The sequence below is a fragment of the Cynocephalus volans genome, chromosome 1 (genome assembly GCF_027409185.1).
Source record: "Cynocephalus volans isolate mCynVol1 chromosome 1, mCynVol1.pri, whole genome shotgun sequence".
NCBI classification, from domain to species: domain Eukaryota; kingdom Metazoa; phylum Chordata; class Mammalia; order Dermoptera; family Cynocephalidae; genus Cynocephalus; species Cynocephalus volans.
In genome coordinates this window covers 178662450-178688458 of record NC_084460.1, presented here as the reverse complement: position 1 = coordinate 178688458, position 26009 = coordinate 178662450, and the positions used below count along the sequence as shown (strand labels likewise).

At 40.7% G+C, this 26009-nt stretch overlaps 1 protein-coding gene across 3 annotated transcripts in view; it reads left to right on the top strand.

Moving 5' to 3' along the window:
- TIAM1 (TIAM Rac1 associated GEF 1) overlaps positions 1-26009 on the top strand; it is a 141360-nt gene that overhangs the window by 96905 nt on the left and 18446 nt on the right. The window contains exons 1-7 of one of the 3 annotated variants that reach the window (XM_063094823.1): positions 186-275; positions 12767-12871; positions 13749-13817; positions 14122-14247; positions 19307-19415; positions 22862-23041; positions 23220-23338. In XM_063094823.1, coding sequence (XP_062950893.1) covers positions 186-275; positions 12767-12871; positions 13749-13817; positions 14122-14247; positions 19307-19415; positions 22862-23041; positions 23220-23338 — 798 coding nt within the window. Of the gene's footprint in view, positions 1-185; positions 276-12691; positions 12872-13748; positions 13818-14121; positions 14248-19306; positions 19416-22861; positions 23042-23219; positions 23339-26009 lie in introns of those variants that run through there. The other 2 variants (XM_063094819.1, XM_063094812.1) reach the window with 2 other exon arrangements.

The window sequence follows — 26009 nt, the reverse complement described above, 5'->3', positions numbered from 1 at the left end:
TCCTTTCTGCATTGAGATGTGGCTGTAGGTTTTCATTGGGAGAACCAGCATGGGATGTCCAGATGAGAGGATGCTCTCTTCGGAGCTGGATGATGTCTGGTGCTCTCAGACTATTTTAAGAAACTTCGGATCCAGTGCCGAACACGTCAGGTGGTAGAATTAATTGCCATGAGAATATATTGCTGATGATGTCTGCACTGTGGAAAATAAGGCGCAAGCCCAGGATGGAAAACAGTGACAGGTCTGGTGACTGTATGTATCGGACACTTCATCTGGTGAGTGCGTTTGCTGTTTGAATTCTATCTTGCTAGCCTTGTTTATGTCATGACTTTCCAGCTAAATTGTTTTCTAACTTAAATGATGGTGATTATGCTTGTCCCATTTCCCCATATTTATCTGTTTGCCCTCTGGGCCTCCTTGCTGATAAAGAATATATTTTGTAGCATTTTTTTTTTTTTTTTTTTTTTTTTTGGAGGGTGGAGAGGTCAGCAGCTGGTTTGGGGTTGAATTTGCCTAGAATCTTTACATTTACCTACACGTATTTTCATACTAAAATGGGAGAAAGATGTAGTCTGTATTTATTTCTTTTTTACTAATTGCCACTGGAATTCCCCCCGCCCCCCTTTTTGGTTATTGAGATTTCGAGTGTGTTTTATGTTATGTGCTTGGTGAGTCTATCCCATCCCCACCTCAGTTCAGCAAGCAGTTCCAGAAGGATGCTGTTCAACTCTCTTGCTTCTATAAAGGTTTAGGTGTTTTTTACTTTATTTCTGCTTACTTGAGGAGGAGATGGATTGAGAAGTATTGCCTCAGGGGATGTGTTAATGGTGTAATGTCAACTGACCTGTTTGAACAGGTCATTTTCCTATGGTAAAAGTGACTCTCTAATGAGAAAATGTAGTGGGTTAATGGCAAGAAATAACAAAATCAAGTTGAACCTTTTAATAGTTATTATTAATATCAGAGACCGTCAATTTTTAGATTTTGTGTCACTTAATGAAAGTTAAACTTTCAGAGTGAGCCCGATTTACCCAAATAAGCCTTCGTCCTCCTTAGATGTTTCTTCTTTGAAGTTTGTTCAAGAGGAAAACTATATGGATTACCATTGTGTATAATAGTCTCTCAAATTACAGAGTACATTGCTGTGATGTTTGTCCTCTGAAAAAGTTTAAATAAGGCTATAAGATTTTAGGCCATTCTGGGCCTTGGATGTATTAAATCGGTCAGACTCAAAGAACAGTTTTAGAACTCTGAACTCAACTAGAGGTAGAAATTACCTTTAATGGTTGCATAACAGGAAGAGCTTAAACAGCTGGGTAGCTTGAGCTGGTAGTGTGTGCTTAAAAGTCCATCCCCCTCTTTTTGTACTTTCTTTTCATCTTACACAGGAGGAAAGCCATATTATAAACATTGAGCTTCAAGCTGGCCTCAGTAAAGTGGCCCATTTCCTCTTGCTCTATTGTCCTGTCCTTCTCTGTATGTTGGTTGGATAATTATCAGTCCTGACAGTGGAAGGGCTCTGCTACCCTGTAACAATTTTAAACTCTCAAATGCCTGTAAGTGCTTTTTGGTTTCTAGGGTGACTGATTACTGTCCTCAAGTAGGGAGAGGTTTGTACTTTTCCCACTGGAGAAAGCTTGATTATCTTCCTCCTCATAGGAGTCCTTAGCAACTTGTCTCAGACCCAGGAAGCCTGACTTGCAGGAGCACGTTGAGAACTTCCCACTGAGGCTACCTTTCTGGGACTTGAGGCCACAGTGCTCGGTGTGTGAATGACCTGGATGCCACCTCACACTCAATGATGGAGCAGGGCAGAGCACTGCGCTCAGCTCTTACATTCTGTATCATGACTAAGCTACATGCAGAAGGTCCAGATGGATTTTGATGTAAAGAAGTTCAGCTACAATAAGGGGGAGGAGGATTGAGGACCTAAGGGAATTTTCAGGTGTCTCCTGGGATGCTAAAGGTATTTTCTTTTCTTTTTTTTTTTTTTTGGTGATGATTCAGTGGGTTAAATTTATTTATTTATTTTTATTTTTTATTATTATTATTATTTTATTTTTTTATTTTATTTTTATTTTTTAAATTTTATTTTGTCGATATACATTGTAGCTGATTAATGCTCCCCATCACCAAAACCTCCCTCCCTTCTCCCTCCCCCCCCTCCCCACCAACCATGTCCTTTCTGTTTGTTTGTTGTATCAACTTCAAATAATTGTGGTTGTTATATCTTCTTCCTCCCCGCCCCCCGGTTTGTGTGTGTATGTGTGTATGTGTGTGTGTGAATTTATATATTAATTTTTAGCTCCCTCCAATAAGTGAGAACATGTGGTATTTCTCTTTCTGTGCCTGACTTGTTTCACTTAATATAATTCTCTCAAGGTCCATCCATGTTGTTGCAAATGGCAGTATTTCATTCGTTTTTATAGCTGAGTAGTATTCCATTGTGTAGATGTACCACATTTTCCGTATCCACTCATCTGATGATGGGCATTTGGGCTGGTTCCAACTCTTGGCTATTGTAAAGAGTGCTGCGATGAACATTGGGGAACAGGTATACCTTCGACTTGATGATTTCCATTCCTCTGGGTATATTCCCAACAGTGGGATGGCTGGGTCGTATGGTAGATCTATTTGCAATTGTTTAAGGAACCTCCATACCATTTTCCATAGAGGCTGCACCATTTTGCAGTCCCACCAACAATGTATGAGAGTTCCTTTTTCTCCGCAGCCTCGCCAGCATTTATCGTTCATAGTCTTTTGGATTTTAGCCATCCTAACTGGGGTTAGATGGTATCTCAATGTGGTTTTGATTTGCATTTCCCGGATGCTGAGTGATGTTGAGCATTTTTTCATATGTCTGTTGGCCATTTGTATATCTTCCTTAGAGAAATGCCTACTTAGCTCTTTTGCCCATTTTTTAATTGGGTTGCTTGTTTTCTTCTTGTACAGTTGTTTGAGTTCCTTATATATTCTGGATATTAATCCTTTGTCAGATGTATATTTTGCAAATATTTTCTCCCACTCTGTTGGTTGTCTTTTAACTCTTTTAATTGTTTCTTTTGCTGTGCAGAAGCTTTTTAGTTTGATATAATCCCATTTGTTTATTTTTCCTTTGGTTGCCCGTGCTTTTGGGGTCGTATTCATGAAGTCTGTGCCCAGTCCTATTTCCTGAAGTGTTTCCCCTATGTTTTCTTTAAGAAGTTTTATTGTCTCAGGGTGTATATTTAAATCCTTAATCCATTTTGAGTTGATTTTAGTATACGATGAGAGGTATGGATCTAGTTTCATTCTCCTGCATATCGATATCCAGTTATCCCAGCACCACTTGCTGAAGAGGCAGTCCCTTCCCCAGTGAATAGGCTTGGTGCCTTTGTCAAAGATCAGATGGCAGTAAGTGTGTGGGTTGATTTCTGGATTCTCTATTCTATTCCATTGGTCAGTGTGTCTGTTTTTATGCCAGTACCATACTGTTTTGGTTATTATAGCTTTGTAGTATAGCTTAAAGTCAGGTAGTGTTATGCCTCCAGCTTTATTTTTTTTGCTGAGCATTGCTTTGGCTATTCGTGGTCTTTTATTGTTCCATATAAATGTCTGAATAGTTTTTTCCATTTCTGAGAAAAATGTCTTTGGAATTTTGATGGGGATTGCATTGAATTTGTATATCACTTTGGGTAGTATGGACATTTTCACTATGTTGATTCTTCCAATCCAAGAGCATGGAATATCTTTCCATCTTCTTGTATCCTCTCTAATTTCTCTCAGCAGTGGTTTGTAGTTCTCATTATAGAGATTTTTCACCTCCTTGGTTAACTCTATTCCTAAGTATTTTATTTTTTTGGTGGCTATTGTAAATGGGCAGGCTTTCTTGATTTCTCCTTCTGCATGTTCACTATTGGAGAAAAGAAATGCTACTGATTTTTGTGTGTTGATTTTGTATCCTGCTACTGTGCTGAAATCATTTATCAATTCCAACAGTTTTTTTGTAGAGGTTTTAGGCTGTTCGATATATAGGATCATGTCATCTGCAAACAGGGACAGTTTGACTTCATCTTTTCCAATCTGGATGCCCTTTATTTCCTTCTCTTCTCTGATTGCTCTGGCTAGTACTTCCAACACTATGTTGAATAGGAGTGGTGAGAGTGGGCATCCTTGTCTAGTGCCTGTTCTTAAAGGAAAAGTTTTCAGCTTTTCCCCATTCAGGATGATATTGGCAGTGGGTTTGTCATATATGGCTTTAATTATGTTGAGATACTTTCCCTCTATACCTAACTTATAGAGGGTCTTTGTCATGAATGAGTGCTGAACTTTATCAAATGCTTTTTCAGCATCTATAGAGATGATCATATGGTCCTTGTGTTTGAGTTTATTAATATGGTGTATCACATTTATTGATTTGCGTATGTTGAACCAACCTTGCATCCCTGGGATGAATCCCACTTGATCGTGATGAATAATTTTTCGTATGTGTTGCTGTATTCTGTTTGCTAGTATTTTAGTGAGGATTTTTGCATCTATATTCATCAAGGATATCGGCCTGTAGTTTTCTTTTTTGGTTATATCTTTACCTGGTTTTGGTATCAGGATGATGTTTGCTTCATAGAATGAGTTTGGGAGATTTGCATCCGTTTCAATCTTTTGGAATAGTTTGTAAAGAATCGGTGTCAATTCCTCTTTGAATGTTTGGTAAAATTCTGCTGTGAATCCATCTGGTCCTGGGCTTTTCTTTGTTGGGAGCCTTCTGATAACAGCTTCAATCTCCTTTATTGTTATTGGTCTGTTCAAATTTTCTACGTCTTCACGGTTCAGTTTTGGGAGCTTGTGTGTGTCCAGAAATTTATCCATTTCCTCCAGATTTTCAAATTTGGTGGCGTGCAGTTGTTTATAGTAGTCTCGAATGATTCCTTGTATTTCAGATGAATCAGTTGTAATATCGCCTTTTTCATTTCTAATTTTTGTTATTTGAGTCTTCTCTCTTCTTTTTTTTGTTAGCCATGCTAATGGTTTGTCAATTTTATTTATCTTTTCAAAAAACCAACTTTTTGATTCGTTGATCTTTTGAATTGTTTTTTGGTTTTCAATTTCATTCAGTTCTGCTCTGATCTTAATGATTTCTTTCCGTCTGCTAACTTTAGGATTGGATTGTTCTTGTTTTTCTAGTTCTTTAAGGTGAAGTGTTAGGTTGTTCACTTGCCATCTTTCCATTCTTCTGAAGTGAGCATTTAATGCAATAAATTTTCCCCTCAATACTGCTTTTGCAGTATCCCACAGGTTTTGGTATGATGTATCATTGTTTTCATTAGTTTCAATAAACTTTTTGATTTCCTGCTTGATTTCTTCTTGGACCCATATGTCATTAAGTAGAATGCTGTTTAATTTCCATGTGTTTGTATAGTTTCCAGAGTTTTGTTTGTTATTAATTTCTAGTTTTAATCCATTGTGGTCTGAGAAGATACATGGGATAATTCCAATTTTTTTGAATTTATTGAGACTTGATTTGTGACCTAATATGTGATCTATCCTGGAGAATGATCCATGTGCTGATGAGAAGAATGAATATTCTGAGGTTGTTGGGTGGAATGTTCTGTAGATATCTGCCAATTCCAATTGGTCTAGAGTCTTGTTTAGATCTTGTGTTTCTCTACTGATTCTTTGCCTAGATGATCTGTCTAATATTGACAGTGGAGTGTTCAGGTCCCCTGCTATTATGGTATTAGTGTCTATTTCCTTCTTTAGGTCTAATAGAGTTTGTTTTATAAATCTGGCTGCTCCAACATTGGGTGCATACATATTTATGATTGTTATGTCTTCTTGATGGATCAGTCCTTTTATCATTAAGTAGTGTCCCTCATTGTCTCTTTTTATGGTTTTTAGTTTAAAGTCTATTTTGTCAGATAGAAGAATAGCCACTCCAGCTCGTTTTTCTTTTCTGTTTGCATGGTAAATCTTTTTCCATCCTTTCACTCTTAGTCTGTGTGAATCTTTATGGGTGAGGTGGGTCTCTTGTAGGCAGCATATAGTTGGGTCCTGCTTTTTGATCCAGTCAGCCAGTCTGTGTCTTTTAATTGGGGAATTTAAGCCTTTAACATTAAGAGTTGTTATTGAAAGGTGTTGATTTATTCCTAGCATTTTATTGGTTGTTTGGTTGTCTTAGGTGTCTTTTGTTCCTTGCTTTCTGATTTACTGTTTGGTTTCTTTGTTTGTTGGTTCCTTAGGTTGTAGATAGTGTTTTTGTTAGCTTGTTTTCTCTTCATGAATGCCATTTTTATTGTACTAGCGGGTTTAGATTTTTCTTAGGTTTTTATGGCAGTGGTAGTTATTTTTCAGGAACCAAACCCAGTACTCCCTTGAGGATTTCTAGTAAGGGTGGTCTTGTGGTAGTGAACTCCCGCAGTTTTTGTTTGTCTGAGAAATATACTATTTGCCCCTCATTTCGGAAGGATAGCCTTGCAGGGTAGAGTATTCTTGGCTGGCAATCTTTGTCTTTTAGTATTTTGAAAATATCATCCCATTCCTTTCTAGCTTTTAGGGTTTGTGATGAAAAGTCTGATGTTAACCTGATTGGGGCTCCCTTATAGGTGATTTGACGCTTCTCTCTTGCAGCTTTTAAGATTCTCTCTTTGTCTCTGAGTTTTGCCAATTTGACTATGACATGTCTTGGAGAAGGCCTTTTTGGGTTGAATACGTTTGGAGATCGTTGAGCTTCCTGGATCTGAAGATCTGTGATTTTTCCTATACCTGGGAAGTTTTCTGCCACTATTTTTTTGAATATATTTTCAATGGAATCTCCATTTTCCTCCCCTTCTGGAATACCCATTACTCGGATATTTGAGCGCTTGAGGTTGTCTGATATCTCTCTCAGATTTTCTTCCATGTTCTTGATTCTTTTTTCTTTCTTTTTGTCTGCTTGTGTTATTTCAAACAGCCCATCTTCAAGTTCAGAGGTTCTCTCTTCAACTTCGACAAGCCTGCTGGTTAAACTCTCCGTTGTGTTTTTTATTTCGCTGAATAACTTCTTCAGTTCAGCAAGTTCTGCTACATTTTTTTTCAGGACATTGATTTCCTTGTATATTTCCTCTTTCAAATCCTGTATAGTTTTCCTCATTTCATCATGATGTCTAGCTGAGTTTTCTTGTATCTCATTCAGTTTCCTTAGAATTATCACTCGAAATTCCTTGTCAGTTATTTCAAGGGCTTCTTGTTCTATAGGATCTAGAGTATGAGATTTATTAACTTTTGGTGGTGTACTTTCTTGATTTTTTGTATTTCTGGTGTCTTTTTTTTGGTGTTTATTCATTGTTGCAGGGGGTTTCACAGTCCACCGGTTTAAAACTAATGACTAACTAGGATGTTGCTATGGTTGCCAATTTGGTATGGCTCCCGCTGTGACTGCTCAGTTGGCCTCTAGTGTCTTGTGTGTGTGGTTGCCTCGGGTCTTGGGCTTCTCCGGGGATCCACCTTTCTGGTCAGCTTGTACTCTGCTGGGCTGGTGGATCACGTACCACAGGGTGTGTGATCTCTGTTGAGCTTTCACTTTCTGTACAGGACTTCTCCCCGTTCCGTGTGCTCTGGCCCAGGCTGTTAGATCGTGCAGTGGCGACCCCACCGGGTGTGTGGTTTCTGTCGAGTCTCCGCCTCCCTGGCCGCACGTCTCCCCCCTCTGTGCACACTGTGCTGGGCTGGGGCGTGTCTTCTGCACCCCTCGTCTATCAGCTGGGCCTTCAAGACCCTGCTCAGCACCGCCTCGCCCAGGAAGTCTACCAGGTTTCTGCTAGGCACAGACGACCGGTCTCTCTGGGTGCCTTTGTAGCACTGTGTAGATCTTTCTCGGGTCTTGTTCACCTTTGTATCCCCCCGGTATAAACCGAGTCTAGTGCCCGCCTGCAGCCTGCTCTCCGGCAGGTTCAAGCGGACCTGGGAACTCTCCTACCACACTATTCCCAACCAGAAATTCGTTAGGCTTTTTTCCAAACTGGTGGTCGCAGAGATGGTATCTGCCTCCCAGTAACAGGAAGTTTACCGGGGCCGGAGTCCAGGGTGTGGTGGAGTGACAGTCGGCCCGCCCGTACTTCCTAGCCCTCCCAAAACTGGTTGGGACGCCCCACACCCCCAGCCCTGCCAGAGAACCGCGGAGGGAGTGGGAGAGGAGGTCGGCCCGCAGGGTCCGGAAAGCCCCGCGCCAGGCCAAGCAAATGGGCTCAGTGATGGCCGAGCAGGGCAGAGCTGCCCGCACCTGGGAAAATGGAGGCAGCACCGTGGCAGTGAGTGGCCTGGTGGTGCAGGCGGGAGCCGCGTGGGCATCCACCCCCCGAACAGAGCTGTGCCAGGGATCACTCACAGTGCTGTGCCAGGTCGGGCGCTCGCTCTGTCTCTGGTTTGTTGCCTTCCGTGTTCTCGGCGCTGCCGCCTCGGGCTGTTCAGTCGCGGCGCCGCTCGGGCGCTCCCAGGAATCTTCTTTAATGCCGGCCTGAAACCTCGAATCCTGAATAGGGCAGCTGGCCGCCTTCAGTGCGGCCCCAGCCTCCGGGATCCTGGCTGCATCCACAGCAGCCCTGGCTCCGTGTTCCCTGTTTCAAGACTCACTTTTGCAGCTAAGAATCAGTTCTTTTCCTGCTCCACACTTCAAAGCTGTTGCCTGTAAATGAGGCAGCCTCTCCTGCCGGGGGCAAAGTGGCGTTGAGTCCCCACGACCGGCCAGCAGCAGCAGTCCTCCCTTAAGAGATGGCCAGAGGAAGGTCCACAAGTTTCCCGGCTGCCTGAGGCCCAGTGGCCACCTTTTCCACCTCAGCTACTCCGCGCCAGCCGCCGCAGCCGCCGCCATCTTGAAACTCCCTAAAGGTATTTTCTAATATAATCCAGGACTTGAGGAAAAAGGAAAGAAAGAAAACAAAACAAAACAAAACAAAAACCCAAAGTGTTCTTCCTGCTCTCTTGCACAGTCACTCAACACATTTCTGATACCAGATTCTCCAGCAAATGCCCGCTGGGTTTTTATGATTCATTTCTGACATGATTTACCTGGAGATGTCATTCCACTGGTTGAGTGCTCAGTCCCACAAGACTGACCCCCACTTCATATGCCAGTCTCAAGTGACCTGGCTTCAGACTCACCAGATATAAATCAAGGTTCCCATGTCCCCCTCCTTGGGTTGGATTAATTTGCTAGAGCAGCTCACAGAACTCAGGGAAGCACTTTACTTACTTTTACCCATTTAATTTAAGGGATATTACAAAGGCTACAGCTGGACAGCCAGATGGAAGAGATGCGTAGGGCAAGGTATAGGGAAGAGGCGTGGAGCTTCCACGCCCTCTCTGGGCACACCACTCTCCAGGAACCTCCGTGTGTTCAGCTCTCCAGAAGCTCTCCAAACCTAGTCCTTTGGATTTTTGTGGAGGCTCTGTTATGTAGGCATGATTGATTAAACCTTCAGCCCTTCTACCCTCCCTGGAGGTCACGTGGTGGGGCTGAAATTTCCATCACATGATTGATTCCCCTGGTAACCAGCCCCTATCCTGAGACTATCCAGGAGCCCTCTGAGAGTTGCCTCATTAAAACAAGATTCTCCTATCACCTAGGAAATTACAAGGGTTTAGGAGTTCTGTGTCAGATGCTCCTATCACTCAGGAAATTACAAAGTTCTTAGGAACTCTGCCCCAGGAACCAGGGAGGGAGCAGAAACCAAAAATATATTTCTTATTATATCACAATATTACAGTGAGTTACCTGGCTGTTTGGGGTAAGACTGGGTAGGAGACAGCTAGGTTTAGAGCACCGAAATTCTAGCCCACCTCCCACTACCCTAAGCTTCTGCCATGAGTCCAAGAATGCCACACCTTAGAGGTGGTGAACTTTACACAGGCAAAGTCGCGAACCCTGTTTATATTCCTAAAAATGGAAACCTCAAAGGATTTACGGTAACACAGAGAGAATGAAAACCCAGAAATTTCACCCTATACCTTCCATTATTATACAGAGATATAGCCAAGAATGGTAGTAAGCCAGCGTGGTATGAAGAGGGAGCACGAAGAGAAGTCTTTTGGAATTTACTGCCTTTGATGTGTCAGAGCCCCATGGTTACAACTTTTGCCTCTTGTGAAATTGTGGGACATCCTTGGTATGATATATGAGGACACTGATTTCACATGGATAACTTGTCTAAATGATAAACGTGCAGGAAGGTGTACTGTGCCTCTAATGGGACAGCGACCATGGATGTATTTATCATGAGTGGTAGTTTTGCTAATTAATTTGTGGGAAGGGACAGATAGTTGTGGTTGCTGTTGGACAATTTAGAAAAAGCATTGTGGGGCTGAGCCCATGGGGCACTCAGGAGAGTGTGGCGCTGGGAGCGCGCTGACACTCCCGCCGCGGGTTCAGATCCTATATAGGCATGGCCGGTGCACGCACTGGCTGAGTACCGGTCACGAAAAGGACAAAAAAAAAAAAAAAAAGAAAAAAGAAAAGCATTGTGCAAGCCAAGGTGCCAGTTATACATTTGTTGTGTTAGGTTCCTTTGCCAGATACCAAATCAAAGCAACAAAGGGGAGAGTATGGGATAAAATGGGGGCAGGGTAGTTGGTTGTCAGCTGTTAACACTGTCTGCCCATGGGATTTTCATTCTGGTGAGGTTTTTTTTTTTTTTTTTTTTTTTTCCCATTTCTCATCATGACTATGCTATAATGAGTTGCCTGTGATGGTTATCATTGGATCATCTAAAAGATGTAAACCTTTTTGTTAAAATGGATATATGTATTTCTTTTTAATTTTTAAGACAGTGTCCTATTTGACTGTGTATTTAATGGTGATGTTGGGTTAGGAAAATCCTAGCATAACTACATAAAATTGTTTAGTTTATTTCTGCTGAAATAAGCTTTGATTAAAAACACTTAATCTTTTTCTTTTTAAAACAGCCTTATTGAGATATGATTCACATACCATATAATTCAGCCCATTTTAGTGAATTTTTCCAGTGAGTCATAGAAAGGAAAATTTTTTGTGGTGTTATTCTGAAACACACAGTTCCAAAGAAAACATTGAAGAGTGCTGCTGACAGGTGACTGATACTTTCTGGCATTTAAGACCAGAGTTAGTGCTAGCAATAAATAAGCTGTGGCAATTGTGAGAGAATTAGAAGAATAATTGTGTGGATTCAGGTCCTGGCTCTCCTCTTTGCTGTCATAATCCTGCTACTAATCCATCCTTGTTAGGTTCTGATTTTCCCTGTCCTTGTACTGGCTTCATTCCAGACTTCCTTCCCTTTTGGATATGCTAATGAGGGAAAGGTTCCTTAATGTCAGCTGTCTTCCTCCCTGTTTAAAAATTGCCCCATGGACTGCATTTGGTTTTAGTTTTTGTGACCTACACAAAATGCCAGGCTTGACTTTCAGCTCTGTGCACCAATTGTTGTTTGGGGAGGATGTTCTTCTCATGTTCCTCCTGGGTAGGTGAGTGTTAGAAGTAATTCTTTACTTGAACTCATATTTATTTATGCCTAGGGTTGTGCCTAGGGGAATAGTTTTTGCCTGGGGTTGAATTAGACAACACAAGCAGGGAAGAGAACTACGAGAAGGCAATCAGTACCTTCAAAGAGGTGTCCATCAAATATTTAGAGAGCATTTGAACAAATGTTAATAAACTAGATTTTGTGCTACAGAATAGCCTCTGAAGCAATTCCATAGAGAGCTCTAAGAAAATACTGACACCTTCACGTCCCACCCCAGAGATTCTGATTAAATTGATATGGGGTATTGACTGAGCATTGGGATGTTTAAAAGCTCCCCAGGTGATTTCAGTATGTAGCCAAGATGGAGAACTCCTGATCTCACGGGTGTTTCAGCAGCTCGTGCTTTGGAGAACAGTCTTGCATAACTTGAAAAGCTGAGCTTTTAGAATCCTAGAATCCTGAACTTCAAATGGATAACAAAATCCTTCCAGCCTTTACAGCCTTCACCTGAGTCATCCTGAATAGAGGATAGGTGAGACTGGGATTTCCCATTTAGGCCTGTTTCAGGACCAACTCCTTTATTCTTAGAGGAGAGTAGTATCTTTCTGCCTTTTGAGAAGTTGGAGAGGTAGAAACTTTTTTTTTAGTGTATGGGTATCTGTCTTTATCTAGAAAGTTGCCTTAGTGTCAGTTTTTAACAGCGACAGGAAGAATCTTAGCTTGTAAAATTGTCTTCCAACACTGTAAAGTAAGCAGATAGTGGACTGAACTGAGGGTCTGATAATTAATTAGCGTTGTAATTTGGGTGAAAGGCATTTAACTTTTCTGTCTCCTGATTTATCAGCTTTTTGCAAAGCGGTTAAGATCACAGGATTTGGAACCAAACTGCCTGGTTCAAATCCGAGCTCTGCCACTTAGGAGGTGTGTCACCTTGGATGAGTTCCTTACCCTCTCTGGGCCTCCATTGCCCCACCTGTTAAATGGGAATGATCATAGCCCTTCCTTACCATGTGGGAGGATGAACTGCATCAGACACAGCATGCGGGGAGCACTCAGCATATGTTAGCAGTTGTGATTATGGTTGTTTTGAGCATTCAATGAGCTCTCCTATGTGTGGAGCAATTTGGGGAGAAGCACGAGATGTAATTTGTATGTGCCAGTTCATTAACCAGGAAGGACACCTTTGGGAGGGACAGGTGCAGACCAGTCTCTCTAACCTGCCTTGCTTTTTCACCTGTGCGCTGAAGAGCACAGAACAGGTGGCTGCATTTTGCCGCAGTTTGCATGAGATGAACCCCTCAGACTCCAGCCCGTCTCCTCAGGACACCGCAGGGCCTCAGCTGTCAACGATGCGGCAGCTCTCAGATGCGGATAAGTTGCGCAAGGTGATCTGTGAGCTCCTGGAGACTGAGCGCACCTACGTGAAGGTACCTGTTCTCCTAGCCCTTCCTTTCCTGCCTGCTCTCCCTCTGCTTCTTGAAGGAATGGGCTGGAGGGTGTCTGTACTGTTTTTGACTAACAGTGAAGGCAAATCATGGTCATGAAGAGCATCTTGGTCTGTTGTATGGAATTTGGCCTTTATTTTGAGTGCCAAGTTCTCCTTTTGAGTTTTAAGAAAGCATGTCAGTTCTTATAGCAATTTTAATATATATTTAGGTATTCTGATGGGTGCATATGTATTTACAAAAGATACATGTGGAATTCATTGATCGATTGATATAATTATTGATTGACTGAGGAAGGAGATGATGGTGAATATAAGTGATCCTTTTGACCTCTCTAAATATATCATTGAACTAATACTAAAACTGAATTTAGTTTTTGAAAAATTTGAGGGTGTTATGTTCATAATCTAGTCTAGGCAGAAGCGTGTCAGGTCTATTTATATTATCACTTCTTCTGATGTTTAGTTATATTTCCCATGTTGAAGCAGTGTGATCTGTTTTTAATCATCTATTTCAGTCTTTAAATCAGGGGTCAGCAAATTATGGCCCTTGGGCCTAATCCAGCCTGCTGCCTGTTTTTACAAATAAAGTTTTATTGGAACACAGCCATGCTCATTCCTTTACGTATTACCTATGCCTGCTTTCTTGCTACAACAGCAGAACTAAGTAGTTGTGACAGCAACCGTATAGCCTGAAAAACCTGGGATATTTACAGAAAAGTTTAGCTTACTCCTGCTTAAATGGATTTTAATGACCTAAAAACTATAATGGGGACATTTGGGACATACTATGTTTTTTTCTCCTTTAGATTCTTTATAAACTGGTAGATGTGCTAATGAGGTGTCCTTTCAACTCTTAGGACTTAAACTGTCTTATGGAGAGATACCTAAAACCTCTTCAAAAGGAGACTTTTCTCACCCAAGATGAGGTATGGTGGAAATGGTCTTAATTTTCTGAGGGTCACATTGCAGTCTGATTTGTTGGTAAAGAGGAAGGGATGGGGAGCACACACAATACTGAAACATTTTGAATTCACTTAGTTGTAACAAACAGGTAAAATTATTGCCTGTTAAGCTTTGGAGTGCACTTGGAGAGTAGCTGCCCACCATTTGGTAGTGGGATCGTTATCTTAATTGATAAGTATTGGTAGAAAAATCTTGTAATCAGGTACTGATAAAGTTTCTGAACACTTATGAAATATGGGGTGGATTAAATTCTTTTTCATTTTCCAGCTTGATGTGCTCTTTGGAAACTTAACTGAAATGGTAGAGTTTCAAGTAGAATTCCTAAAAACTCTAGAAGATGGAGTGAGACTGGTACCGGATTTGGAAAAGCTTGAGAAAGTCGACCAGTTTAAGGTAAGTCTCATCCTCAAAAAAGTGAAGCTTCCCCCTAACGTCATGGGTGAGTTATCCTGTGGGTCAGCGTGGATCCCCTGATAACACGTTGCAGGAGAATCTATGCTGTCTTCGGTAAGTTGTTGTGCTCATGCTGTTGACATCTCCATTGGACTGCCCAGTGGGGATCCGTTCTAAAGGAGTCCAGGAGGGGAACCAAGTGTGTCTTGCTTGTCTGGCTAATGGCACACCATTGCCATCAACTTGTATTAAACTGGTGCAGTTGCAGGCTTCTGCTTTGGAAGATGTACCAACCTTGACCTTTTGTTCCGTTTATGAGGGAGCCTTTAATACTTTTTTAGGAAATTTGAATATCAACCCCTGATCTCCCAGTAAACAAATTAATTTGCCCTGTTCTTGGAAACTCTGCATAGTGGAAATGCTTATTATTCAGGAGGAAGACACTCTTCCAGCACACAGTGTCCTTGCAGCCTTAATGAGGATTTATGACTAATGCCTTTAGTAAGGATGCTTATGGCTTATTTCCTCTTCCCTGTTTGGCTTTCTTTTATTGCTGAGATTTCCTGTGCTGCATCTCCAGTTCTTTCATTCATTGGCTTACATGTCACCCTTGTATACGTTTTTTAAAAACAGATTAATTGAGGTATAATTGATATCAATGCAGTGCATATACTTAAAGTGTATAATTTGAATTTTGACATATGGATACACTTTGAAACCATCATCACATTAGGACGGTGAACATACTCATCACCCCTGAAAGTCTTTTCCTACCTCTTGGTGATTTTTCTTGCCTGCTTCTTAGTACTCCCCACCTGCAGGCAACCATGCTCTGCTTCCTGTTGCTGTAGATACATTTGCATTCTGAAATTTTATGTAAGTGGAATCCTACAGCATGTACTCTTATGTGGCTTATTTTACTCAACATAGTCATATTGAGATCCATCCATACTGCTTCACATGTAGTTTATTCCTTCTTATTGCTGAGTAGTATTCCATTGTATGGATATAATAAACTTTATTTTTTTGACTTTTGGGCATTTGGGTTGTTTCCACTTCTTGGCAATTACAAGTAAAGCTGCTGTGAACATTTGCATTCAAGTTTTAGTATGGATGTATGCTTTCATTTCTCTTGAGTAAACGTCTATATGTGGAATGGCTGGATATTGGCCTAGTGTATGTTTAACTTATTAAGAAACTGCCCAGCTGTTTTCCCAAGTGGTTACACCATTGTGCCCTCCCACCCACAGTTCTTCTTACTCTTCTGAGGAGCTCGTGGTTACTCTTTTTAATTTTAGCCTTTCTAACAGGTATGTAGTGGCACCTCGCTGTGGCTCTAATTTTAATTTCCCAAATGACTTATGATAATTAACATTTTATGTGCTTATTTGCCTTCAATAGATCCTCTCTGAGTTGTCTATTCAAGTCATTTACCCATTTATTTCACTGGGTTCTTTGTTTACTTATACTGAGTTTTGAGAGTTCTTTGCTTATTCTGAATATAAATCCTTTATCAGATATACGATTTGTAAATATTTTTTCCCCATCTGAGGCCTGTCTTATCATTCTCTCTTCAGAGAGCAGAAGCTTTTAATTTTGATGAAGTACAATTTTTCAAATTCTTCCTTTTTGAACCATATTTTTGCTATCATATCTGTGAAATCTTTGTCTAAACCAAGGTCACAAAGATTTTTTCCTGTTTTCTCTTAGAAGTTTTGTGGTTTTTGAGACTTACATTTAGGCCTTTGACCTATTTTGACTTAAATTTGTTATGGTTTGATGTAGGAATCAAAATTAACCTTTTTGTATATGAATAACTAATTTTTCTAGCACTATTTGTTGAAATGACCATCCTTCTTTTCCCACTGAACTTCTTTTACACTTGTATTAAAAATCAGTTGTCCATATACATACAGGTCCCCAGACACTCTGGTCATCTTCCAACACTTGTGGGAATCTGGCTGTGTAATATTAGTCTTCACTTTAGCTCCTTGTGTTCAGTCCGTTTTGTGTTGCTATAGCAGAATTAACTGAGACTGGGTAATTTATAAAGAACAGATGTTTATTTGGCTTACGATTCTGGGACAGCTGCATCTGGCACGGGCCTCAGGCTGCTTCTACTCATGGCAGAAAGTGGCAGGGAGCCGGCGGGTACCAGCAGATCATATGGTGAGATGAAGCAAGAGAGAGAGAGGGGAGGTGCCAGTGTCCTATATACAACAAGCTCTCGCGGGAACTAATAGAGCGAGAACTCACTCATTAATCCCTCCTCCCCCAGGGAGAGCATTAATCCATTCATGAGGGATCTGCCCCCATGACTCAATCAGTTTCCAACACTGCCACATTGGGGATCAAATTTCCACATGAGTTTTGGAGGGGACAACACATCCAAACTCCATCACTCCTAAACTTGTACACTTCCTCCACTCAATATTTCACCTCAGTATGTTTTGTGCATTTGTGTTATCTTTTTACAGTACTTCTCTGCAACAGGAGCTACTTAGAATACACATATATGCATACACAAGTATGTGAATATGTATGTATATATATAGGTATGCATTTTTATTTGAATATAATTTCAGACTTAAGTTGCAAAAATAGGGCAAAGAACTTCTGGATACCTTTTATCCAGATTCCCAAATGTTAACATTGGACTGGGGCTGGCCAGTTAGCTCAGTTGGTTAGAGTGCAGCCTTATGACACCAGAGTCATGGGTTTGGATCCTTGTACCAGCCAGCTGCTAAAAACAAACAAAAAAGCTATTGGACTACATTTGCTTTATCTTTTCTTTTCCTCCCTGTGTGTATGTGTGTATGTGTGTGTGTACATGGAACATAATTTTTTTCCTGAATTATTTAAGAGTAAGTTGTAGGCTAATATCCTCTTAACCCCAAATACTTCATTTAGTTCATTTTTGTGTTTTAAAATTTCTTGAGTTAATGTTCTCCCCTCTTTATGATGACTTTGCTATCTATTTGAAATACAGTTTGTTTTATTGTTTCTCTTTGTAATGATATCTGTTTTCTAAATTAGTAAATTAATTATTTGGATATTAGAACACATGGTATGGCCTAGTAGTTTGTCAATAAATGAAAGAAGTCGCTTAATTTGGAGTATCATAAAAGTCGATAAAGATACACCTTCAAAGACTTTGTTTTAACCTAAGGTATCTAGCATTCCTTACAGTCATTTACCAGTCTTTTGCTGTGGGGCCAGTTCTTTGAGTTTAGGTCCAGTTAATTACTTAAAGGATTAACACCAAGGAGACTTCGGTTGTCAGAACTTTGATATGAACACGAGTGTTTCACAAGCAGAGTTATTCTAGGGGAGAGATTGGTACTTTGATTCTTCTAGTGAGTTCACCCTAAGTGATCACTGTCCTAAATCCCATTCAAGTAGGACCTTCTTCACTGATGTTCACTTTGCTGCTGCTCTTTGCATAACCTGATAATCTCCCTTCCATCTGTAAAGCAGATGCGCAATGTGCGTCATCTGAGGCACATTGAATATTCCTGGCTGGTGGGCTTCTCTCAGGTTCCTCTGAGTCGGCTTCTGGATAATCCGTGTTTGCTCCCAAACCCGTTGCTCTCAGTTTCTGCAGTTTCCCCTCTCTTTAAATCCTGATTGTATATTTGGCCAAAAACATAAAAAATATGTTAAAATGTTCAGACTGAATTACATAGAACACTAATCCCAAAGTGGTATCACAAAGAAATAATTCATTTTGATATAAGTTTAAATTTAATAGTAAGTTTGGATAAAATTTCCACTTGGAAATTTGCAGTGTACATCAGCCTGTAAGAGGCTCTCTGAAGTCCTGTGGAAGAGAAAGGGAAATGCAGTCTTAATATATAAACCCATCACATTTATGTGCACGGTGTCCCCTGAGATCAATTTTTAAGGCCGGAAGAATATATGAATACCTTAATGTTTTATGTGTTACTGTTCAGAATGCACTTAGAAACTAAGTTAAACAAATGAATGCCTTTAGTATGCCTAAAGGGAGGGGTTACATTTGGAGCTTTTTCTTCTGTAACTTTTCTTGTTTAATTCTCAGGTGAGGTTCAAAGGATATCTGTACTTCACAGAATCAGATGGCTCCTGCTGAGACCTTCTAAGCCAGGGGGGTGGGGGTGGGGCTTGAAAAGTAAAGGAGGAAAAGTAGAACATGTAGGAAAAGAATTTAAGCCTCTAATCACCAATTTTGTGTGGTTTAGTCGGTAGATAGACTAGTAGACTTTTCTGCATTGTTTGGTAGATAATTTGCACTTTGGGGAACCCAGTTTATCACTGAAATCCAAAACCCTATTTCTTTGCTTGGAACCTCACTTTTAATTTGAAGCCTAAATAAGTAAAGCTTCTCTCTGAATAAGACTAGACCAATGTGAAGCTTATAGAGGTTATTTTTCTGAGTTCTCTTTTATGTATACATTTATACAAAATATATGTGATGAAAAGTATCCCATCTCAGGCATAGGGCAGGCCTCCACCTGGTTTAATTCTCTTAGAGCAGGGCCCACAGGCCAAGGAGGTGATTCCCAGTCGCTGTGGTTGAGCGTGTTTCTTTTATTAATATTGCTTACGTGCTCAACTGCTCCCTGCTAGAGAGAGTGGCTCGGGGGAGGGTGGGTGTCGTGATCAAAGAAGTACGTTTTCTATTTTGCGGAGTGTGAGCATTTCCTGCCTTTATTTGGTTTGTCACTTGTATGTCCCAACAGGAGCTAATGAGAGAATTCAAGTTTCTGCCTTTTTCAAAATATGTATTTTCTCATCAACATCCAAACATTCCAGATAGGCCATTAAAAAACAGACCTGGAAAACCAGGGACATCTCCACTGTTACATACTAAGAAGAGAAAAACCCACCATCTACTCCACACATTTGTACACCTGCATACTTTCAAACAGCCAATTTTAGGGCATCAGTGAGTGAAAAAGTGCCCTGATGGGCATGGGTGATGCTGGTTTGTGGGGAGGGGCAGGCAGATGTGAGCTCTCTGCTGATATTTCTGGATGAGAAGGAAAATGAACCAACTGCCTTTTCTCATTAAATCTAGAAAGTGCTGTTCTCTCTGGGGGGATCCTTTCTGTATTATGCTGACCGCTTCAAGCTCTACAGTGCCTTCTGCGCCAGCCACACAAAAGTCCCCAAGGTCCTGGTGAAAGGTAAGGCCCCTGAGGATTGAGTGGCCAGGTGTATGTCGACTGTTGATTCCCATTTGTGTGGCTGACAAGGGTTGGAGGCTTTAAACCAAAATCTGAGAGTCATGATGTGCCAGGTAGACATTCCAACAAGCCACAGATAAGGGTACTGAGAAAAGAAACGCATTCATATCTTGAATTAATAGTTTTATCGGTTTTCTTTAATAAAAATTTCCACTCAGCTATTTTGGGCCAGAATTGATAGGTCATTTTGCAGTTATGTAAAAACATAGGGGATTTAGAAATTCCCCGCTTTATTCCTGTTTTTCATGAATTTCTATTATAACCTTTTACACTTAACATACTTTTTTTGTGGAATTTCATCTTTCCCTCACCTATTTTTGTTCCTGGGTCTGTAATAACAGCTACCACCATCACTTCTGAAATTGTTTCAGCTATTCATGGAAATTACTCTAGTTACAGTTATTTCTGTGCAGAACAAAGTAAAATTTTTATATTGGCAAGCTACTCAAGTGTTTTGAGAAGATGATGGAGCTTTGTGAGAGCCTCCAGGAGGGAGTTGTGTTTCCATAGTTCAGCATGTGGTGGTTGGTGATGTATAAAAGGATTAAAGAAACATTCCCTTGGTAAACAGTAGAACCCATAGAAAGTTTGATTTCAAAGAATCTCTGGAAATCAGCCTGCTGTTCCTTAACACTTCATTGTAGCTGCCAAGTAAACAGCTGCCGATCAAGTCCCTGCATATGTAATTAATTTGTGTCTGATGTTTATGTTTGCTGTCAGACAGAACTAGCTTGACTTAATTTTTTCCTATAATAGGTTTTAAATTAATACAGTGCAGGTCTCTGGATAACAAAAGAGTATTCCCCAGATAATGACAGCCTTAAGATAGTGATTAGTCTGCAAGAATTCTAGTTCAGCCCCTAGATTTAAAGGGGAGCTGGAAATCTCCTTGTCCTACTGTCTGACCTTGACCGTGTTTTCTCATGTGTTATACTGGTTGTGTAGTACTGTGTGTGTTTCTTGAAAACTTTTATTGATTGCTAATTGTTATAAGATTGTTAAAGTAACCATTTTAGAGTGCTCTGCTATACAGTGAAATTATAAACATTACAGTCTTTAGAGCAATTTGTGTTATTTTTAATCACTGAATTAGCGAAAATTCTGCCCCCATGGGTTTTTCTTAATTCAATAGCATTATTTCTTGCACCTGAAAAATACTCTAGTCTCTTTCAGGACTATCCCTTAAAACAGTAGGTGTGACCCACATTTTTCTAATTGCCAAATGAATCAAGAAGGTGAAGAGTAATCTAACAGAGTACACATACATGGTTATCAACAGATCTCACCAAGTGCACTCATCCTGTGACATGAAATATAGTTGATGGGTTAAATACCCACATCCATATTTTTGGACTTGGGTGGTGTGTGTGTGTGTGGGGGCTGTTTCTAGGCCATTCTAGACATGATCTGAGACTTGGGATGCCCCGTGGAGACCATAGCTTTCCCATGAATGGGCTCTGGGCCTGGCCTGACTTCCATGGCACATGGGCCAACCAGTCTTTTCTCTTCAGGGATTTGTTCTTTGGAAGGAGGAGGAATGATAGCTGAACCCATGGGATTCTGATTTCTCTTAATGGGCTTAAAAGGGGTGGGAAGATTTTGGTCTTATGAGGTCTTCCCCCATGATTTGTTTTTCTTAATTGAATAAAAACAGAAGAATCACTTTATGATTTCATAATGCCATTTTACAATATTGTTGGTCTTAGCTCACACTCCTAACCACTGGAGATGGAAATACATTTTTATCAGAAACTTAAAAAAAATCTATATCTATATCCCCCCTTTTGATTATTCATATTTATTGAAGAGATCTTTGAGTTCCTATGTCATCCTGGGTGCGGTTATGAATAGTCCTGAGTCACTGCAGTGCTGCATCTAGCTTCTGATGGCCAAAAGTCATCCAGATGAATATTAAGGTTCTGAATGTGAAGAATGCATGTGTTCTAACACGTAAGTCAAGTGTTTGGATCCCCTTACCAACCAACTGCCCCCCCCCCCCAAAAAAGAAGCGTATGTTCAAATGTTGATTGTGTTTTACTGGTTTATTATAAAGGATATAACTCAGGAAAAGCCAAATGGAAGAGATGCATAGGGCAAGGTGTGGGGGAGGGGCATGGAGCACCAGTGCCCAGTTCGGGTGCACTACCCTTCCAGCACCCGGTTGTGTCCAACCTGCACACTCCTCCATGTGTCCACTGTCAAGTCACTTGGATATATTTTCCCTTCTTTCCATATTTTTGCCCTCCCCTAACATTCCTTTGCACCTGAAAGGCATTACCACATTTTCCTAATCATCCGCTGGCGAGTGCCTCTCTCCTTGTTTGGTGCCCCTCAGTCCCCAGGGAGGGATTGAACCTGGGACACATGAAAGTGAGGCAGGTGCGGAAAATGCTGCCTGAGCTGCATCAGGTTAGATCCCCGCCCCACAGACCTAACAGCTGGTACTGCTGAGTTTACATTGAACAGATCGCTGTGGGAGATCCAGCCTCGCTCCACTTAGAAACAGCAGCACCTTGCAGCTCTGGTTGTATTTTCCCGCCTTTTTTAAAAAAGAGGTTCTACCAGCAGTGAAATGCTTGAAAGATTAGGAAAACCAAGGTAAGGAGTGTTTCAAATGTAGGCTTTATTATTATTCATGTAGGGTGAGATGAACATATCAGGGGACAGTTACTATAGTTTGTAGCTCACAGTTCCCAAGAGAAAGGGGCATTCCATGCCACACAGCGCCACATGGGGAAGCAGCAGGGTCCATCAGGAGGCGGAAGGAGAGAGGGGGACAAGTGGGCAAGAGGCTTTATTCTGGTTTTTGGAAGAAGGAACAGGTGAGGCTGGGTAATCAGGTTTAGCACTGGCTAGTTCAAATAATTCCAGCGGGCTCTGGGTGTAGTAAGTGCCTGGCGTGATTAGAGCTGGGAACAGTGGCCTAGAGCCTCCTAGAGAAGGTGGCTGTGCAGGGACTCTGGATTGGTTGGCTTGCACATAAAAGGCATGCTTGCAGGCTAGTTCTTTACTATCTCTGGGAATTGGCTAGCCCTGGGAGGGGATTAGTCTCCCCAGGGTCAATAAGGCCCCTGATGTCAAAACATCACAATCAAAAAACATGCTTAATATAAGGAAGATAAACATCAGTCCATGAAAATCCAGGTGTCTAGGATATACAAACTCTGTTATCCTTTAACTCCTCAGCACCCCATCCAGTAAACAAATATCTTTTCCCTTCTTGCCATAGTTTGCCCTTCCAGTTGTCTCTCTGAGTGCCACCCCACCCCCATAACCCACTCTTTGCTCAGTTCTGTAAAAAGGCACCTTGGAATAAATGAATGAGTGAAATTGTGAGAAGAGAGTCATTTGGGCGTCCCCTGACAACCATATTTAAACTCTTCTAGCCAAGACAGACACGGCTTTCAAGGCGTTCTTAGATGCCCAGAACCCGAAGCAGCAGCACTCGTCCACGCTCGAGTCTTACCTCATCAAGCCCATCCAGCGGATCCTGAAGTACCCGCTTCTGCTCAGGGAGCTGTTCGCTCTGACCGATGCGGAGAGCGAGGAACACTACCACCTGGACGGTGAGCCGCGCCCCAGCCTGGGGCCCCCACTGTGCTCCCGACTGTGCTCCCGACTGTGCTCCCCACTGTGCTCCCCACTGTGCTCCCCACTGTGCTCCCCACTGTGCTCCCCACTGTGCTCCCCACTGTGCTCCCGTGTTTGGATGATCTAGCCTCATTTCACGACCTTTTCTTCCAGTGGCCATCAAGACCATGAACAAAGTTGCAAGTCACATCAATGAAATGCAGAAAATCCATGAAGAATTTGGGGCTGTGTTTGACCAGCTGATTGCTGAACAGACTGGCGAGAAAAAAGAGGTAAGGTTCCCCTTTTTCTCAGGACACCTGTCAGTAAAGCTGAGTTTGAGTTTGCATTTTTTTTTTTTTTTTTAAGATGTTATTTATAAGTAAAATAGTCATGATATTGTTTTCGTTGGTGGAATTTTTGTCCTGTATCTAAGGCTACAGTGTGAATTTTCTTCCTCAGCTGGGCTATTTCTTAATATAGGAAACTTGTTTCTGATGCTCATCTCCTCACCCTTGTGATCTGTGGTTTTATCCTGTGTCAAGTGTGAGAGTGAACTTCTAGTACCACAATCTGGGCTGTTTGTATAAGTGCCATTAAAGGTCGAGGCTGTATCCCCAGAGATTAGAATAACATCTGGCGTGTAGTAGGTGTTCAGTGAATATATGTTGAATGAATGCAAGTTTCAAATGACTGAATCACTTTAAGTCTACCCAGAAACCTACTTAGAAGCAGCAGTGACAGGAACTGAGAGTGAATTACAAGTTGTGCCTGAGTCATCAGAAGATTTACTTGAATGCAAATGTTGATGGTACTGAGATGGATCATAGGGATATGACATGTAGTAATATTCATTAATGCCTCTGTATATTTAGATTTGACTAGAATATTCTACTTGATTTTGCTAGCCACCTTAAAAAAAAAAAGCAGGAGGGAGCATGAGGTAGGGCACTCCTGCTGTGATTAGAAGGAGAGTTGAGGGCAAAGGGGTGGGGCAAATTTTGGTTGTTTAGTCTAAAGGAGAGAGAGCACCTTATCTTCAGAGATATAAAGGTTATTATCCAGGTTCATTTTTATATCTTCAGTGGAACAAAACAAGTTTTCAGACTGCTAAAAGATAATTTTCAGAAAAAGGTAAATCATCTAATAGAGGTGAATAAAGTGAACCCACATAAAGGAATTTTTTTTATTCATGTGATGTGAGGGCCCTAGGCAGGTGTTGTAAGGGTTCATTGGAAAAGTCAAAATAGCATGGATGTTATATATGAAGTAAAGAAAACATTGAGATGAATTATAAATGGAGACCAAATTCTTTTTCCACAGCTGGAGGAAATCATTTAAGTCAGCACCAGACTGGACAGGATTTACTTATCTGTCTGTTACCTGCACCTTACAAAGAGTTGCAAAGAGTACAAAGTTAGCATCTGGTAGCCCAGGAGGGTATGATATACAGGATGCGTAGTTTTCCTTTGAAACACATTTTCTTTTTCCTACCCGATACTACAAGCAGAGCATAAAAATGTTCTCAGCCTAGTTGGCAGATAATTTTATTCAACCTACCAGCAGGTAGAAAAGCTGGACACTGCTACTCTGAATTTAGTTCTTATTTTCTCATAAAACTTTTATGGTACAAAAAAATATTATGCTTATTAAAGAAAAGGGCAAAATACAGAAAAAGGCGAGAAGAAAAATTCTCTACAGTCTCAAAACATAGAACTTAGCATTCTTAATGTTTCAGTGCTTATTTTGATTTAAAAAATGTGTGTGTATATGTTCACAAACGTACACATTTTGTGGAAAGATAGAATTTCAAGATAATACAAATCTTTTTACAAAATTTTTATAGTACGCTCACATGTATGCTTAAATAGTTACATTTTGAAAGTAATTTTGTACCTTGATTTTTTTTGTTTTATGTTGAACAAAATTTTCATATTATTTTAAATTATTCAAAAGAATCATTCAAATTATTGTGTAATATTGTGTGGCCGAGCAATGATTTTCTTAATTCCTATCTTTAGGCAATTCTCTTTGCTTCATTTATTGACTATTATGAATAATCAAACATTTTTGATCGTAAGACTGCCTCTGCTCACTTTGTATTTTAATTTATTTTATTCTGACAGAAGAGTTTACTGGGTCATGGAAATAATTTTATCATATTTTTATTTTTTCATTATATGCTGAGCTAATTCCTAGATTTTAATAACCGTAGGAGCAAATGACCATGATGCTAAAGACTAGATGGTGATATGGATAGTGGATTGAAAAGAATTTAGGAAAAAAATGAATACAGTCAAAAGTGAGAGACTATAACGGGGAATAGGGCTCAGGTGGAACCGGAGGTTCTTTAAAATGAATTCTGACAATCTGACAATCAAGTAACAAATCTTTTCATCAAGGAACAAAGAGATATAGCATTGTACAAAGTATTCTCTTGTGAGCTGAGATTGTAAAAAGAGATGTGCAAAAGGTGGAAGGAGGGACATTGACTGAGAACCAGTAGTAAAGAGTTGGAAAATCCTACATTGTAATTAGACGGTCCAAAGCCCAGAAAAATTAAGGCTTGGAAAAGATGCCAAAGAGAGCAGCAAAAGAGTATGTTTTAGCAGGAGAAGAACAAGCAGGAAATAGGCCCCTAATGGGAATTGATTACTCAAAGGCAACTGATTACTCAAGGAGAACAGCCCAAGGGCCATTTGATCTCCTTTTTTCCCCATTGAGGAGAATTGTCTTCAAACTGGAAAGGATGCAATGGCCTTGATTCCCACAAGAATATAACCCTAGGGAGAATGAGTCATGGGGAAATAGTATGATTTATGCCAAGAACAATGACAATTCTACAGTGTCACTTGCAGCAGTGTATTGGAACAGCTGTGGAGATTTAGGCAGATGATTACAGAGGTATACAGGTTATGTTCTGATTTTTACAAAGGTGATTCCTGGTCTTTGTAGTTCCCATTT